The sequence below is a fragment of the Gigantopelta aegis genome, chromosome 6, assembly GCF_016097555.1.
Source record: "Gigantopelta aegis isolate Gae_Host chromosome 6, Gae_host_genome, whole genome shotgun sequence".
In the NCBI taxonomy this organism is placed as follows: Eukaryota; Metazoa; Mollusca; class Gastropoda; order Neomphalida; family Peltospiridae; genus Gigantopelta; species Gigantopelta aegis.
Genome location: NC_054704.1, coordinates 69,371,698 through 69,391,430, shown reverse-complemented (window position 1 = coordinate 69,391,430; position 19,733 = coordinate 69,371,698). Strand labels below are relative to the sequence as shown.

The 19,733-nt window shown below is 39.7% G+C and overlaps 2 protein-coding genes across 6 annotated transcripts in view; both read left to right on the top strand.

The window, feature by feature from the left end:
• Positions 1-13,666, top strand: part of LOC121374133 (cGMP-dependent 3',5'-cyclic phosphodiesterase-like) — a 147,034-nt gene extending 133,368 nt beyond the window's left edge. For all 5 annotated transcript variants that reach the window (XM_041501082.1, XM_041501083.1, XM_041501085.1 and 2 more), the window contains exons 30-31: positions 228-373; positions 6,879-13,666. In XM_041501082.1, the coding sequence (XP_041357016.1) occupies positions 228-373; positions 6,879-7,080 (348 nt within the window). In that variant the 3' untranslated portion in view covers positions 7,081-13,666. The remainder of the gene's footprint in view (positions 1-227; positions 374-6,878) is intronic.
• A 3,201-nt stretch (positions 13,667-16,867) lies between these two features.
• The window catches only part of LOC121375726 (anhydro-N-acetylmuramic acid kinase-like), a 7,985-nt gene continuing 5,119 nt past the window's right edge, over positions 16,868-19,733 (top strand). The window contains exon 1 of the mRNA XM_041503326.1: positions 16,868-18,172. Coding sequence (XP_041359260.1) covers positions 17,432-18,172 — 741 coding nt within the window. The 5' untranslated portion in view covers positions 16,868-17,431. The remainder of the gene's footprint in view (positions 18,173-19,733) is intronic.

Here is a 19,733-nt window from a genome sequence, read left to right as displayed (position 1 = left end):
GTTCTTGAAACATTAATTTCTAGTCAAATGTCTTTTGCTCATTTTGGACTGAATTTTGGAAAGGATAATTATACATGTTTGGAATTTTTAAGATCCAGAATTTTTGGCATTATATTTCAAAGTCTTGATAAAGTTGATGTGTGAAAAGTTAAAAACACATTACATAATTAAATATTAAATGTCAGCATTGCAGTGCTATTTCATTATTGCACATCTTGTCATTTCAGTCACTGGTCTACCAGGAGTTCTTCTCTCAGGGTGACATGGAAAAGAATACTGGCAAAAAGCCTCTAGAAATGATGGACCGAGAAAAGGCAAACATTCCAGACTTACAAATCAGCTTTTTGGATGGGATCGCTTCACCAGTTTACAAGTACAGTATTACAGTTTCTCTGATGGCATATTGTGATCGTTGACCACTGGTTTGGTTTTAGATGATATCTTCTTGTCTTAAATATACTTCGAATATTGGATTTTTTTCCTTCTTTTTAACACTGCTGAATATACTGACCATGCTAGTTTATCATTTTGAAATTGCTGCTATAAGAATGTATTGTATTTGATCACACTATTTCTTTAGACATTACCTGTCCTCAAACAAGGGCACCTCCCCCCCCCCACACAAGTGGTCTGGTCCGAACATCCCAACAGCCAATGGGATGGCCTAAATTCTTCTACTGCATACTGCTCTCTAGTTCAGGTCACATGACTGTAACTTCCTTCTTTTTCTCTTCGCTAAAGGGTCTGGACGTCCTTTTGCTTGTCTCTGTTTGGAGTCAACTTTTTTATAACACCTTTGGTTTTGTATTTGTGTTTGGGTGAAATGTGTTTCACCTTCGTTTTCGTTAGCTTTCGTATGTCTTTTCGCGTATTTCGCTTCACTTTCCAAGCGTTTATTTACATGAAATGTTGATATATTGCCGGTTGTCGTGTCGGACGCCATTTGCAAAATGGCGTCATTGTTGACCGGCTTTGTGTTTGTGTCATGGTTGGTTTTTTCTTTCTCTTTCACAGATTGAAAACTTATTATCATGTCGGATGTTAATGTTCAGCGACAGGTACGAGCGTGTTTACGCTGTAAGAAATTTACTGCGGGCGGCGACCCTCATGATTTATGTCCGGGTTGTCGTGTTCCTTGTAGCCTCTCTTCGAGATGCGACCTATGTTCGGGCCTGTCTAATGTCGAGTTCGCGGCTTACCTGAAGGTGGTGTCAGCAAGAACCAAGAAAGTGGAATCTTCGCCTTCAATTGCTGACTCCGTAGTGGAAGTGTTACGTTCAATGCTACTGACCATGCTGAAAGAAACAATGGCGTCAATGGCAACCTTACCAAAACCGGCAGTTTTGGGGTCAGGTCCGGTGCAAGTCCCCTCTTCAGAGGGTGTGGCTTCTTCAGCTCTACCAAGATGTAAGACTTCGGATGACAGGCCTGCGTTTCCTACGCAGCCCTCTGACAAGCCAACTCATGCAGTTAGACGTTCCACGGACTCCCAAGGCTCACCGATCTTCAGCGGGGAAGTCATCTTCGGCGCATCGGAGCCGGGACCGTAGCCGTTCCCTATGACCTGCACGGCTTCCTACGGGTTCCATGGATTGTCAGCGCCGACCTTCGATTGATGTGACTTCCAGGGCCTCCGAGGGTTCTCGACGGGACCGTCCGCGGTCCGGTTCACCAGCGGCTTCCATTTCGGCAGATCGATTAGCCTGTGCTCGAGTGCTTCGAGACTTTGGAGATGCAGCGCCTACAGCGGTTTCTATCATTGATGAGCCTGACTCTCCTGACCATATGACTATGAGGGATTGCTTGGCGGCCATCTATGACATGTTGCCGTCCTTGCCACATCCACCAACGCCGTCCAAGAAGGGACCGACACCGATGATAGCGACTGATGTCCCTCTGGAAGATGTGGTTATCCGTTTCTTGGCAGCCGGTACACTCATATCCGATGTGGCGACGGATTTAGACCGCACCTTTAAAGACACAGCGTCCTTTGTCGCCTTCCCGTCTTGGAATCACTGTATGTATCTGGTGTTTGACATGCCCTTTAAAGATGGGGCTCCGTCTGTGGATGAAGATGTTCACCGTCTTGGGAAGTCGTCAACTGTGGATTTGATGGACAAACAGGTCCAAGCCATGGATACTGCCCAGAGACGTTGCTTGTTTGTGTTATCTTACTATGACGTTTTCCTTGCTGCGATGGCCACCCAGGCAAAAGATGCACGGTGCTACGCGCTGTTTCAACAATAAGCGCAGATGCTAGCTTTCCTGACGTCTTCGGTTACCTCTATGTCATCGATGTTGATGCAGTACCGTCGCCAGGCTTATCTGAAAAAGTCAACTTTGGATTTCCAGCATAAGAAGGAGCTGTTAGCTCAACCGTGGTCCGCAACAAAGCTGTTTGCAGGCAAGGTTTCTGACATGGTTACGGCCAATGATAAGGACCAACAGTCGACAGCAACTGTCAAAGCGTTGCAACTTATTTCGACGTTGGAATCCACGAAGCGAAAGTCTACGTTCACTACACAACCACCATCTAAGCGCTGGAGAGGTTCCTTTCGAGGTCAACCTTCTCGACGGTTTCTTAACAGATGACCATCCGGTGCTCCAGCTCAGACCCAGGGGAAGCCTGGTCGACGTTGACGCCAGCCAACAGATCTTGGACTGCTCAGATTGTCTCGACCTACGCCCGCACCTGATTTTGAACCAGAACAACGACTAGGTCTTGACCCTTCCGGTGTGCAACACCGGTCGAAATATCCATGGTCGGAAGTCGACTGGCAGACACTTTGCCAAGATCCGTTTGTCACGTCGATCTTGAAGACAGGGTATCGTCTGCAATTGTCTGCCATCCCTCCATTGACCACTTCACCTCGAGAACCGCAGCATTCCGTCTCGCAAGTCAAGGTCCTACAGGAGTCCGTCAACAAACTGGTGGAGAAGGGAACCGTTCGCAGCATTTCAGAAGCACGCTTAACACCCGGCTTTTACATCTTCCTCGTACCGAAGAAAGATTCTCCGGAGCTGCGAATGATCCACAACTTGGCGTTTTTCAACAACCACTACCTGTTTCCTCCTCCGACCTTCAAGATGTTAACATTGCGAGATGTCCTTGCCGTGATCAAACCGGGAGTGGCTTGCCTCGCTAGATCTCAAGGACGCCTACCTTCACGTTCCGATGCATGCCGATTGTCATCGCTACCTCCGGTTCGTGCTACAGGGTCAGCATTACGAATGGACAGTCCTGCCCTTTGGGATATCCATGGCGCCATGGCTGTTCACCAGAATCACGACTCTGATGTCCCGCTTCCTGCATCATAGAGGTATATCCTTTTACCCGTACCTCAACGATTGCCTGATGAAGTGTCGGAGCAAGACAGGGCTTACTGCACATGTTGCCTTCATCATGGACTTTCTCAAGCATCTGGGTTGGATTATCAACATCGAGAAATCTCGACTGGTTCCCACGCAGTCTCTACAGTTCATAGGCGCTTGGCTTCGACCCGACCTGAGCCTCGTTCAAGTTCCTCTAGACCGTTGGGAGAAGATCCAGACCATGATTGCCATAGCCCTCACCTCTCCAATGACCTTCCACGGTTGGCAGAGTCTCCTGGGTCTCCTCACTTCCGCCCAGAATTTGACACTCGGAGGTCGTCTCCAGTTGCGGCGCTTGCAGATGTTTCTCAACCCGTTTGTTCGTTTCAACAATCCAGACTTGATCATCTCACTCCCGGACAATCTACGCTCCAGCCTGCAGTGGTGGCAGCTCCGATTGAACGTCTTAGACGGTGTCTCTATGCAGGCCTTCCTAGCCACTCATCACCTGTTCGTCGACGCGTCACTGGAAGGTTGGGGAGCCCATCTAAGCAACCAGACTATTTCAGGGCTGTGGTCTCCCGGCGAACTCGGACTCCACATCAACCTGCTAGAATTGTTGGCAGTCTACTACGCTATCCTTCATTGGCGACAGATGTTGACAGGGGCCTCTCTCATGGTGGCCACAGACAGTACTACCGCGGCGGCTTATATTAACCGTCAGGGCGGAACCCACTCCAGCAGTCTGCTGCAGTTGACTTATCGTCTCTACAAGACGAGATTCCGTTGCAACTTTGGGCTCGCCATATTCCAGGGGTTTCCAATGTACTAACCGACACATTGTCTCGGCCGTCGTCTCCACAGCCGACGGAATGGATGCTCCATCCCGAAGCGTTTCGATGGGATCATCTGTTGCTGCATCCCACGTCAAGACTATACCATCCACATCCACAGTTGTTCCAACTGCACGCGTGGACTTTATCTCCAAGAGTTTGAGGAAGAAAGGTTTTTCTTCACAGTCTATGGCGGCCATTTTGAAAGCGAACAGATCATCTACTACTGCGGCTTACAACGTCAGATGGCTTTGTTTTCACCGATGGTGTGTCCGGCAAAAACTCAAACCTCAGACGATCCAGATACCTCGTCTTGCTGATTTTTTGCTGTATCTGCGGACCACTTTACGATTGAAGGGGTCTACCATCGCTGGGTACGTTTCGGTCATCGCTACTGTTTGTGATGTTGCTACTGGAACGAAAGTTATCGGGTATTCCTGAGATCCATAAGATGATCAAAGGGTTTCGCCTTGATGATCAAGTACACCGGTTTTGGCCACCAAGATGGGACCTGAATTTGGTGTTACGAGCGTTATCGACCGCACCTTATGAGCCGATCGACTCCTCTTCCCTGCAAGACTTGACGCGGAAGACGGTGTTTTTACTCGGTTTCGCCACGGCTGCCCGTGTCTCAGAACTCCATGCTCTTGATGTAGACTTGGTACATTTTCACCGAGATCGGCGTGCAGTCAACTTGGGCTTACTCATGAACTTTGTTGCAAAGAATCAGTTACCAGATCAAGCGCCTCGTTCGTATGTTGTGCAGGCCCTCTCCTCTATCGTTGGTCCAGCAGACATTGAGGACTTGGCGTTGTGCCCTGTCAGAGCCCTGCACCAGTACATTGAGAGGACCAGATCTTTTCGACAACATCGCAAAAGACTTTTCCTCTCCTGTAACCAGAGTCGGTTGAGGGATATTACCAAAAACACGGTGGCCACCTGGATCCGGTCTTCTATCCTGACCGCCTATCAGAAGGAAGGTTTACCTGCTCCGTCTGCTTCTAATCCGCATGAACTCCGTGCCTTGGCTGCCATGATGTCCCTGCACTGTAACACACCCATTCAGCACATTATCACTGGTTGTTTCTGGGCTACGGACTCCATCTTCGCCAACTATTATCTGAGGGATGTTTCCACAGAAGACATTGAGGGGTTCCATCATCTGGGTCCAGTTGTTGCTGCACAGACTGTTGAATACAAGCTGTCCTCGTCGCCGTTGATGTCTGTCTGATTCTGGGCTGTATACCGAGATGTCCATCGAATCGACAGGTGAGGATTGCTTAGACTTTGTTCTTTGCACAGTTCACGCACTGGTGCCGGAACTTTTGTCTCGATAACCTTTACCCTGCACTGCATGTGGTTATTTGTTGTCGTTATTGAACTAACAGTTCTTTGGTGTACTAGACAGAAAACACTCGGGGGGTCTTGTTTTGTTCAATGTTCTGATGGATGCACCTCATTAGGTTGTCGCTTGTTATTAAGAAAAAATAACACTTCAATACGTGAGGGTTACCTAACACCTGCAATCCTGGTGGCTACGACTTCCCACCCTGTCAGAACCAGCATGAGATGTGGCAGTCGCCTCCTGGTCCTTGTTCTGGGAGCCGTACCTGCCACTGCTGACGGATGCCACCTTTCTGGTTGTTGTTACTAACATCACCTGCATTGGTCTGTGACGGGCATCCCTAGGAGGAGGGCTTACCAGGGTTGGCCTCATTCTTCCACTAGTCAGCCTCTTTCTGGATGGGGAGTTATCACAAGCATCTACGGATCTCGGCACCCACCACCATCTGTTGAATGCTGCCCTTGTTTGAGGACAGGTAATGTCTAAAGAAATGGAGAAAACTTGGAGTGTTTTCTCTTTTATAGATACATTACCTGTCCTCAAGATTTCATCCCACCCGGGTCTCCCCACTTCCTGTTCTCCGTGCGATGCGCTCAGGGAAAAAGAAGGAAGTTACAGTCATGTGACCGGAACTAGAGAGCAGTATGCAGTAGAAGAATTTAGGCCATCCCATTGGCTGTTGGGATGTTCGGACCAGACCACTTGCGTGGAGGGGAGGTGCCCTTGTTTGAGGACAGGTAATGTATCTATACAAGAGAAAACACTCCAAGTTTTCTCCAGTTTCTCATTTTAAAATGGCTGTTATTATAAGAATGTATCATATTTGATCACACTAGTTTTTCATTTTGAAATAGCTGTTATGAGCATGTGTTGTATTTGATCACTAGTTTCTCAGTTTGAAATAGCTGTTATTATGAGAATATGTCATATTTGAAACTTGGTTTTTCAAACAATTATTATGTCTTTTTAATGAATTAACATGCAAGTTGAACACACTTTTAGACCAAATTATCATTGATTTGGTGGCACAACATAACATTGCTATGTCTGAAGTCATAATTTTCAGGAAGATAAGTTTAAACATTTTACAAATTACGAAATATCTGAAAAGAAATCAGTTTCTTGTAATTAAATTTTAGACCTTTTAATGACTCTTAGTACTTGTACGTCCCTGTGCTAAAAATTAAAAAACAAAAACCCAGAAGATAAAATATGAAATAGTGGACTACTTTAATTTTCGCAGAGTGGAAATAACCATTTCTGATTGTTAACCTTCGATAACATTCCCACATTTAAAAAAAAATTATAAAAGAAGAAAGAAACATTCTGTTTGTTTAAAAGAAGGCTGCTTGGTGACGGGTCTAACTTCTGCGACATCAATTTTCCAGGGTTCTGGGTCAGCTGTTCGACGAGTGCCAGGTGGTGTACCAGGCGGTGCTGGAGAACCGGCGCAAGTGGGAGAAGATCCGCCACATCCTGACGGTGCGTCCGGGCAGCACGAATAAGCACCAGCTGAGCATGGAGGAAATTCTCAAGATAGAGGACGTCGACAACGAGGAGCTCACCCAGCAGCAGATCAACGGCAGATGATTCCGTCAGTCGGTCGCGACCAGGGCTGCGTTGGGCCGTGCGGTACAGGCCGTTAGACCAACACCCTGTGCTGTCACACACACACACACAGTCACACAGTCGCTCGGGGTGTTTGTGTGTGCTAGAGCGAAGTCGTGGTGTCGTATTATCCACTAACAGTTGCAGCTGTCTTCGTAACCAAACCTAGGAAGTGGAACATTTTTATCTGTAAATGTAGAATTACGGCTTTGAAAAAAAACTGTAGTGGTAGAAAACAGTTGTGGCAGTGATGATGATCGTGTCTGCATGAAGGTGGTCATTAGATGACAGCCATTAATATGTTCGGAGTGGTGGACAGTTTGATATTGGTGGACATTTGTTCTTGGTTTGGAGTTAATGTGAACAAAAAAAAAAAAAAAATGTGTTTCCTGTATATTGTTTAAATATGAATGGGAATATCTGTGATAATATACAGGTTAAGCTAGAGAGAATTGTAGTTTGCAAAGTCACACGTGTCATATTTGAAAGTATTTACATGAATACAATGATAGATCTATGCAGTTGCAGGCATTCTTGTTGAAGGTTTCATTCTGCAAATATTTTGTGAGGGGCCATCCATAAGGTATATCTTGCCAAGGGGAATATGTTGATGTAAAGATGAACATGACTGGTGGTTCAGTGCTTCACAGCATTGTTTTAGTCTGGAATCGCAACACACTTGACAACAACATTTTGTCCCATCATTGTGTCTTCTATTATCATCGTGTTCTAGTAACACTCGTTTTAATATTGCACAAGGAGATTTATTTTACTTGATCCTTTTTGGAATTTGAAAAAACAATAAACTATTGTCCATTCATTTTAATAGTATAACAGACTCACATTTGTGCTTGATATTATTTGGGGAAAAAAATATAGATGTGCATAATAGATGGTTGAAAATAGCAGAGGTCACTGCATAATAGTTGTGAAAAACAGGATGTGGCACAATGCACTACTTTGATGTGATTGCATAATGCTGTTGTGGCACTCTAGTTACATTGTGCCATTGTGACACAGTGGTTGCAAATTGTTATCGCTGCACAGTTTTGCAAACAACACCAGTAAGTGTGGGCTTACATTTGTTATGGAGTCCTCCACATAAGAACATTTTTATATAAATGTTTTCCTTGCCATAATTTACCAAAATTATATTTTGCAAAATATTACTTGATACAAGCCAGTCATTTGTAAATGCAGTGAAACATCGCCCATCTTTTTAATTTGATCATCTGTTCGTCAGTAAATAACTTAGATATAAATGTGATATGGTCGTGGGGTTATACTAATATCTGACTTGATTTATGGATGGCCTCTTGGTGTAACTGTTATAGTACAACATGCAATTGGTGGCACCTGTTATCTTGCAATCTCTTACAAGATGTAGCTTCCAATAGTTTTATGCATTTTATTTATATGCAGAATTATTTTCTACCATCAAACACATTACAATGTAGATGTCTGTTATGTGTGTGGCAATTACTTGTAAAAATATTATTCATATTGTTTCTTTATGATGGAACGAAAGCTTTCAAAAATTATTTAGATGTTTTTGTGAATATTTGGTTAATATCTGTTTTTCTCTCCACACTAAATGTAGACAGAAAGTATTTTTTATGAAAGCAGCTGTGCCTTTGCTATGCACATATGTAGATGAGTTTGTTTTTGTTGTAGTCTTGATGAACAATTCGGTGATGTAAGGACGATAGACTTGTAGAAACCAGCAGCATTAACTTGTTATGTTTAATATTTACTCATCGTAAACATTACTGTAGACCCAATATGTAATATTTTATATTTATCTCCTAATGACCATGACTGTATAACTTAAACCAAAATCCAGTATAATTGCATGCTCTGCTGATATATGTGTGGGACAAATCCTAACGCCTAACACTAGATATAGTATGTAAAGGCTATATGCAACACAATTTTTAACTTTATTGCATTTCCTCCCAACTCAAATACTGATTTGAATATTCCAAAAGCCAGAAAAGTTAGTATAATCTTCTATGGTCAAAATTGTTTGGGATTGCTATTTACTAGAAAGCAATTGAAAATGATGGTAAGGTTACTGGTTTAATGGGAGCTCCATGGCTCTGTCGATGAAACTCCTGCATCTGTGGAAGCTTTAGTGGATCTTGCTTCTGTTACAAAAAGTCGATTGATTCCTTGTTCTAGTCCTATGTATTAAGGATGTCTGTGATGGCTTAATGGAGAGCCATGGTCCTGGTGTTTGGAAGGTCTCCACAATTCAAGACAAAATTTGTTTACTTCTTGTGGGAGTCTGTATGCGAAAGAGGTCTGTGCAGGTGGCTAACAAGTCCCATCGTCCTACATGGATTGAGCAGTGGATGGTCGACAGGAATCGTAGAAGAGCTCCAGAGAAAGATTGTAAAGCTTTTGTGAAGCTGTTGATAATCTTTTCTTGAGGAGTATGAGTAATTACTATATTTTTCCAGCACGTGACTGGTATTTGTGGCTGCTTATTTTGATTGCAAAGTTGAGTTATCCTCACTTGTGCATTCCTACAGCTGCTCAAAGGGATGAAGAAGGAAGTAGAAGACACATAGCTAGAAATGGGTATCCTAGCTTAACACAATGGCAGATTTGACTGGTTGTTGGGATGGGGGAAATGGTACCATGCTTAGAAATAGATTAAGTATTACTAAAAATAAAAAAAAGGCCTAAAATTTCCAAAAATATTTTGTTGCAAGTAATTTCTTTGCTGTTATCAGTAATCCAGTGCTAAAAACCAATAGGAATTTAGTAAGTAATCTAATTACTACTAAGTAATCTTATTTATATGTATATATATTGGAAGAAAATACCTTAGTTTATATAATGTATATCTTGACGACTGGAGGATGCAACTTCAGTATTATGATTGTGTTCTGAATTATTCGTTGTATAGTTGGTAGTGACTTTATTATCTTCTGTACATGATCGATGGATCTCTTGCTTTTTATGCTCAAAACCACTCTTGCAAAACACTAATGTATCTACATGTACCTTTGGTAAGTGTTAGTGTTTCAGCTACAACCATAGATATGAAGATCTGATGAATCGGTACACTATTAAAGGAAGGTTTATAATATGAACTTTCAAGATGTAGTCCTTTAAATTTTAGGGAAATATCAAATTCTGTAATACCCGCTATCCATTAATGCGATTTTGTGTGTGTTTCTGTGTGCGAGTTTATCGATTCAGTGCATATAACACAGTATCTTTTCCATACACACGATTCTGCATGTGTGCATTCAGCATGCTAAACAAATATGCAAACGAGTTTTTCAGCGCAGTGTTGCTGTAACAAAGTATTTACTAACAGGTTAGAAGTACATTTCGACAACATCAAACTTTGTACAGTAATCTTTTTGCGAAAATGCAAATATGGAAAAGCACATTTTCGAACACGAAAACACAATTGATAAATCACGCACGGAATCCTATTATTGGAAAGCAGGCCTATTAATTATAGTTGTCTGAACAAATGGCTTGTTTAGAAAATATGAATACCAGTAATAAAACTGATAAGTGTGTGCATATGTAAAATAAGTAATATTTTTAACACTTCTAAATATATATATATATTGGTAGCACATATCAAAACTAGGATATTTGATGATTTATGATGTTAAAGTTAGAACAGTTTATATTGTATATGTTCTAACAGCATAGTGCTTCGTACATATCTGTTATCCATGGATTTAGCTGTGTATTTTAGTATCTCTATTGATCTGTGTGCCTTGTACTGCTATATGTTTATGTTCTCAGTGTTTTCTTTCTTTATGTCAGTAGGTCAAGTTATTCATTAACATAATTACACCAAATAATATATATATATATCTATACATGTATTTGTTTAAAATAATGTTATCTCTGTACATGTGCTTTTTTTCTTCTTTTTTTAATTTTTATTTGTGTTACATAGTAACATAGAAATTATTGGTCAACAGTTTATAATACTGGGGTAAAAATAAATAACACATTCAGTCATTGGACAGTACAGTGCTCATTGTTTCACTTGAGGACAGCTGATCAACTGATTTTTAAATTCATTGTTTTAGCTTGTGGTTGAACTTTGCATCTTCATTCCTTGTGGTATATAAATTAACTTTCTGAGTTAGTAATGCCAGAGTAATACCAGAACTTCTCTGGAAGATGTGCAAAATGATCTTCAAGGATGTAACATTTGGCTGTAAAATACAATTAAAAGAATCTGCTCATAAATATCTTTAATTTACCACTTGACTGTAAAATACAATTAAAAGAATCTGCTCATAAATATCTTTAATTTACCACTTGACTGTAAAATACAATTAAAAGAATCTGCACATAAATATCTTTAATTTACCACTTGACTGTAAAATACAATTAAATGAATCTGCACATATATAGCTTTAATTCTGCACTTGTTATCTCAGAAATGATCTACGAGACTGCAGTCCCATGTATTTTTGTAATTTTTAAACTTTAGATTTTTATTTGTTGACCATGTTGCAGACAAGTAGTGTTGTAACCTCTGAAGGTAACCATCTTCTTTCAGATCATGGCATCTGTTGTTTTAGTTGATTTTCTGGCTGGATTTATATTTGATTTAGTGTCTGTGCCAAAACTACATAATCTTTTGTTGTTCAGAATGCATTTTATGTGATTATTTGGTGAATACAGGAAGTGTTTAATGCAGAGATGAAATATTGTTATATAGGTAACTACCTCTGGTAACGACCAGTATTTTGCATTTGTTTACCAAAAGGAATAAAGTGAATATGATACTAGTAAATATTCAACATTTTGTACTGTTTTAGTTTTTACGATACCAGTTTAATCCACATGATGATGTTTTGTTTATTATTTCTTTCACATGTTTTAAGACAATATTTTCAGTGGACTGGGACCATATTAATACCACCTCTGTGTTTTTGAGAGTACAACTTTTGATGATATTTTCAAAACCTGCACAAAAATTGCTATTGAAGATAATACTGGTTGTTATATTAATAGTATGATGTAGAGAGTTATGCCCCTTATCATGTTTTACTGTTTTAGCATCCAAATACTTTTCAGTGTATATTTTTAAATCTTGGTATGTAAATTCTTGATGATAATGTATCATCGTTAATCTCAAAGTATGTGGTGATAGAAACTGATATTAGTTATAATTTATTTCAACGACTTACATATATTTGATTACTATAAATTATTTTATGTTCAAGACAGATAACTGTTTTGTGTTTAGGATATTCAGTCATTTCTTGCGTAATGATATTCTAGTGTGATAGTTATAATGTGACTGGTATGAATGACAATTGTTTTAAGACATATTAATCTTAATATGCAGCTAAATAACTTCATGTTATTTTATTGACTATAGGTTAAGAATACTCATCAGTACCGGTAAATTAAACTGTTAGATTGCTTAATACTTTGATGGAAGTGTTAATGTTATTTTTAAAAGATCTTTATGTATGTAAACATAGATAGTTCATTAAACCCTTCCATAAACTGTAGAATACAGCAGAAATGGTTTAGTTTCCTTTTGTTTGAAATATTCTCCAAATAAATAAAATTAATATAGGAATATTAAGCACACTTGATAGGTACATTAATCTTAGTTGATTTTTTTTTTTTAATTATAAAGATAACTTTTATGGCACTTCTGCTACATGCATAATGTGTAATTACTGTGTGTAATAATATCTATTTATTGCATGTCTACATATGAAAACTTAGTGCTAATGTATTGTTAAATGTTAGGATGTTACTTTAGATGCAACGGTCTAAATGTTATTTAACTTAATATTTTTTTAATTATCACTGAAATCCCAGTGTAACATGATTTGATTACAATAATCAACTAGATAAAATTTGGTGTTTTTTTTTGTCCATATTGTTTTTAACGTTAAAGCATGTTAAGAATATAAAAAACCAACAGAGTGAAAACCTATATATTATTTTTACAATAATATATTTAAAATGGTGTAAAAAACACTTGAAAAATTCAACACTACATAAATTATGCATATTAGACCCTAGTCATTTCTCATAATAACTGTGTTTTAATTTCATGTTGATTGAAAAGGTATAGTAGTTATTGCAGTTGTTTAGTCTGTATTAGAATACAATAGAGATATCAAATACCTGACTGAAACAGCTTGTTAAAAACACCTGTGCTGTTACCTGTATAATATATATATCTTTTTTTTTTCTTCTTTTTTTTAGTTTTTTTTGCAAATGTATTTTGTTGATTTGCTACAGTAACCATAATTATGTTGCCAAGTGTGACTTGCATCATTACTTTTAATCATTTTGTAAATCCTATTTAACATTTGCTCAGTTAACATAGGTATATTTATGCATATTGTTAGCTTGTTATATTCAGGGAATGTTTTTTTGTTTGTTTTGTTTTCTTTGTGCCATCTCTGAATAACGAATAGTTTTTTTTTTCCTGTTTTTTTGTATAGGAACATATTTTGTGATGAATTAGATATATCTTGTGTCTCTAGGCATCACTTGTTCAGACTTTGTTCTTTGTTCTTTTAATAAAATGTTTACTAACACACTATTACCAGTATTTGTGTTTGTCTGCAACTGACACCTATGTACGCATTCTTACTCCAGACTTAGAAACTATCCAGATTTTACCTACAGAGGTGAATGTTTTTCGGCTTTTAACTGGAATTTTGGATTTTTAATCCTTTTTACTGTGTTTCTTAGTTTTTCCACTGTTTAAAATTTTCCATATTCTCCAGCTTCGGTTGATGCTTTGCATATATTCTGAATGGGGTCCACCATTTTAGACCATTGTGCCATCCTAATTCTAGGGTCAATCTCAGTATCCAACCAATATTAAAATGTCTGGTTTGGTTTTATTTTTCAAAAATCCACTTTCATCTCTGTATCTATTCAGTGAAGGGGCAGGATGTAACCCAGTGGTTAAAGTGCTCGCTTGATGCACAATCGATGTGAGATTGATCCCTGTCGGTGGGCCCATTGGGCTATTTCTCGTTCCAGCCAGTGCACCACGACTTTTATACCAACGGCCGTGGTATTTGCTACCCTGTCTGTGGGATGGTGCATATTAAAGATCCCTTGCTGCTAATCGAAAAGAGTATCCCATAAAGTGGTGACAGCGGGTTTCCTTTCTCAATATTTGTGTGGTCCTTAACCATATTTTCAGTGCCATACGAGTACCGTAAATAAAATGTATTGAGTGCTATTTGTATAGGTGAGACTTTAATAGTTTTGAGTTTAAACTTTTAAATATTTTATAAGTAGGTAACAATCTGGCATCAGATTTTTTTCCCACCCTCATTGACTAGTGCATGAAGATACATTTTGACAATGTTTTATCTTGGAAATTTGTTTTTCATTCGTTGACCAAGAAGTAATACACATTGTATTAAGAGTTTATGTTACTAGTGCTTGCTTATAAGACTTGGAAAGGAAATGATTTATCAAGATAATGCTTTTCATTGTTGGACAAACCTAAGCCCCTGTGATTTGTAACAACTACTAATCCACAGATTAGTTAAGTGGTCAGAGGAAATGGTCTCTGAGATTTGTTTATGGATTAAAGAATACTTTGAATGCGACCTTTAAGATAACATTTATCTTACAACATTTAATAAGTTGTTTTAAAATGTACTGTATCCAATGAGCAAGTTGTTAGGTAAATGATATCCACCTGGAATGCTTTGCAACCACCCCCCCCCAGGTTTTCTCTAAAAGAACATAGTTCTGGTCTAATAATACATGTATTAATAATTCAACATACATGTATATCCTGAATAAAAAATGTCTTTTATTATGCAGATCAATTAAGATAAAATGATTGAGCAAGAATTATAAGTTTAGAATATTGCCAGTAAGGTGAATTTTAATGAAGTACAATAACTCGCTGACATCATTGCTTCTGTTGTGTTAAGAATACCGTATATCTTTATTATATCAAGTTTAATATGAAGACTTATCACAATAATATTCCTATAGCAGGTCTTGACACCGTCTCAAAATTGAGATGGGGAGATGTGGAAAACTGCCATTGTACTCAACAAAATTAATGTTTTAAAATAACAATTTACAGCAACCACAATGACAAGTATTGTCATTAACCAACGTAATGAATCCTTGTCGAATGTGCAATTCATTACCCACCACGTGTAATATTCTTGTGTATATCACGGATGAGATTTTATTGAAACAATGTTTAGAAGTCGCATGTGACCAAAGCTTAATAAAGTAACAATACACTAGTAAAGATATGCCAAAAAGTCTTCTTGTCCTTAAATAATTTTCTGAAGTTCATGACTTTTTTTTTTGTGTATATTATCTTTATGACACGAACATACTTATAAAAATAAATGAAGTAGCACTTGACACTCTTAAAACATAAAATAACCGAAACGTAAAACAACTACTGGTAAAGTATTATTAATCATTTGGGGAAATGTCTTTCAACATCGGTACAAATTGAAAAATTTTCTCACAATTTTCACTAAGATCTACTGGAATTAAGATTGTTGTATTACCCCACACCCGACCTACCTCTAAACGTTCATGTATGTAGATTTAAACTACCCTAGTTCAGTATGGGCTATAGACACCACTGCATTAACATCTAACTTCTGTTGTCCGACCAAACAAATATATATCTTCTTTTTTATAAAAGGGGAAGGACCTATATTAATATTTACTTCGTTTTGGGTTGTATATGCTACTATTAATTTAAAAATGAACTTATTTTAATTTTCCAATTTTCTGATCGTGAATACGGACTTTCTATATTTGAAACACTTTATTTTCCTGTTTGTACTATCCCAGGTAAGATTGAAGTTCGCTGTCCTGAGCACACGTGCACTTCACCTATCTGAACCCAGCAGTCTGATCATGACAGAGGTTAACGGTTCATATACGGTATCAGCGAGGGAAGTCAGTACATTGACCTTACTTCCTCGCCACCGAGCTGTATAAACCCCTTCTGTGTTGAGGGGTGGGACGTAGCCCAGTGGTACAGCACTCGCTCGATGCGCGATCGGTGTAGGATCGATCCCCGTCAGTGGGCCCATTGGGCTATTTCTCGTCCCAGCCAGATTAGCCCATGAAGTGGCGACAGTGGGTTTCCTCTCTCAATATCTGTGTGTCTGACGCCATATAACCGTAAATAAAATATGTTGAGTGCGTCGTTAAATAAAACATTTCTTTCTTTCTTTCCATTCTTTGTTACAGCTGGTATGTGGCCGTTCAACAATCATAGGGAGCAGGCACGAAACTACCCCTACCCCACCGAGTGCTGGAGAAAACCCAAATAGGGCAAACAACGATACATACAAAGGAATCTTTAAAACGTTTGTTTCGTTCTAATTTATAAATTAAAATACCGCCAGTCATTGCTATTTTGTTCTTTATCAAATTATTTTCTATCTGGTATTTATTATCAAACCAAATCAATAAACATAGAGACAAACGGAAAATTAAACATCGATCAAATTACGTCATTATGACCATTATGACAGAGAAAATAGGTGTGTTTGTGTGGGGTATTAAAGAACGTTACGTAATTTTAGAGGGGTGGTCTTAGTATTACAAAACGTTACATTGGGGGAATAGAAAAATGAAAAAATGTGTGTTAATTAATTTTCAAGGCCCCTCCCTACTGGACACGAACACAGTACCTATCAAACTTAAAGCCGAGGACTTAACTGTTCTCGGTTTATGTGATCACTAATTCTGGCTCTGTGTTTGTGACGGAATAAACCTAACCAAACAACAACAGGATTATAAATCGTATTTATGGATTATGTTTGCCTGAATATGTCGCCGTGAGAAATAACCCTGTGTTCTAGATACGAAAGTGACTTTATATAGTGTGTTACATGAACAGGGCTCTGGTTATAGCTTGTTTACATCAACCGAGAGCGTTTGTGGACCGCTCGATATCTTTAAACCTTGACCCAGAGGTGTACAGGCTAACGCAAAAATTATTGCGAGTTACCAGCCGTTGTGAAAACCCCATCACGTTTACAATAACTGATATATCATGCTGAGTACGTGCTCCAACGATATTTGTTATATTGCATGGGGAAACCAGTTAAACGTTTACAACATGGACACTGTATAGACGACAAAGGCTTTTTGCTGTTCGTATGTTAACCATTTTTTTTATCGGTTGGAGGATAAATGCTGAACAGTCCCATGTATAGTAACATGTAGTGAGTATTTCCTGATTTCTCTCTACGTGGTCAGGACTTGTTTGTGGATTTCAATAGTGCATTTGAGGCACGCATCACGTTGTGTTATTGTACAGAGTTGTAAAACACTAGCAGTAAACATGGCTACGTATAGCGGTATTGGCATAATGTCGGGTACGTCTGTGGATGGATTGGACCTGTGTTACGTGGAGTTTACTGGGGACATCTGTTCCGACGTGTGGGGCTATTGCATAAAGAAAGCTGTCACCGTCCCATACACCGACGACTGGGTTACCAAATTGAAGGAAGCACCAAGTCTCTCCGGGCTGGACCTGATCAAACTGCACGTCGAATACGGACACTTCGTTGGCCAGTGTGTCAGCACTTTCATTGATCGGGAATTAATTAAGGTGGACTTTGTGTCATCACACGGACACACGGTGTTCCACCAGCCGGAGAAACGCTTCACGTTCCAACTGGGCTGCGGGGAAACCACCTCCACACACCTCCGCTGTCCGCTTGTCTGCGACTTCAGATCCAAGGATGTTGCTCTGGGCGGACAGGGTGCCCCGCTGGTGCCGTCCGGAGAGAAGTACCTGTTTCGCCAGTCGGACATCTGTATAAACCTCGGCGGTATCGCCAACATTGGGCTGAGAGGGGACAGGGCGTACGACATCTGTGCGTGCAACATGGTTCTGAATCGCCTGGCCAGCAAGACTGGGAACGGGCTCGGGTACGACAAGGATGGGCAGACAGCATCTGAAGGACACGTGGTGGAGGAGCTGCTGAGTCAGCTGGAAGCTCTGAAGTACTACACCGAGCCGTCCCCCAAGTCGCTGGGGTACGAGGGGATATCCCAAGTCATCTTTCCTCTACTTGATGTAAGATTATTATTCTAGAAATCCGTCTGTGTTTTATAACTCAACTCAAAGCCTATGATATTGTTTTCTCTCTATCTCTCGTCTGTCTTATATTAATGTAAGACTATTATTCTAGAAATCCCTCTGTGTTTTATAACTCAAGTCACTCTCAAAGCCTATGATATTGTTTTCTCTCTATCTCTCGTCTATCTTATATTGATGTAAGATTATTATTCTAAAAAATCTATCTACTCAACCCAAATCCTATTATATTGTTTTCTCTTTATCTCTCTCTCGTCTATCTTATATTGATGTAAGATTATTATTCACTCTACTCAACCCAAAGCCTATGATTCTCTCTCTCTCTCTCTCTCTCTCTCTCTCTCTCTCTCTCTCTCTCTCCTCTCTCTATCTCTCTCTCTCTCTCTCTCTCTCTCTCTCTCTCTCTCTCTCTCTCGTCTCTATCTTCCATTTGATGTAATATTGTTATTGTAGAAATCCCCTTGTCTAAGAGTCATATGCTAGAAATCCCTCATTTTGTAACAACACAGAGCTTTTATTTTCTTCGCTTGTGTATCTTCTACTTGATAAACAATTCTTATTAGACTTCGGTTTTGCCTATGTAACTCGACGCAGCTTGTAATGTATGGATTGCGTTTTTCTCTGCTGTTTATCTTCTGCTTGATGCAAGATTCTTAGTACAGAAATACCTGTCTATATAACTCCACATGGAGCTTGTACTTTGGTTTTGAAACTAGAAACCCCTCTGTTTAAAAAAAAACGCTTAACACAGAGGTTGCGTTGTCTCTTTCTCGTATACTTTTTTTCTCGTATACTTAGTATCACCTATTTGGTGATTCTTATTTTAGAAACTCCTTTTTACAATCCAAGATAAGAGCTCTTCCGACTGAGATAAATCTGTCCAGAGAGAGAGAGAGAGAGAGAGAGAGAGAGAGAGAGAGAGAGAGAGAGAGAGAGAGAGAGAGAGAGAGAGAGAGAGAGAGAGAGAGAGAGATGGATAGAGAGACACAGAGAGATCCACAAAGACAGAGAAATATATATAGAGATAGAGAACGAGAGAAAGTTTTTGTTTAACGACACCACTAGAGCACATTGATTTATTAATCATCGGCTATTGAATGTCAAACATTTGGTATTTTCGACAGATAGTCTTTAGTGAGGAAACCCGCTACAGTTTTCAATCAGTAGCAAGTGACCTTTTATTATTATATGCACCATCTCACAGACTGGAGAGCACATACCACGGCCATATATCAGTCGTGGTGCACTGGCTAGAACGAGAAAAAGCCCAATGGACCCACCGACGGGGATCGATCGCAAACCGACCGCGCATCAAGCGAGCCTTTTACCACTGGGCTACGCCTCGGCCCCAGACAGATACGAGAGAGAGAGACAGAGACCGAAATTCATTGCCGCTATACGGGCTACTTTTCCCAAAAACCAGCATAGGATCTTATATACGAGTTCTGGGACATTGGTTGAGACCGGAAAAACTCGAATACATCAAGGCGGCGATCTCGCGACCTATTGCACGTCTACACTGAATACGTCTACCCCGAAT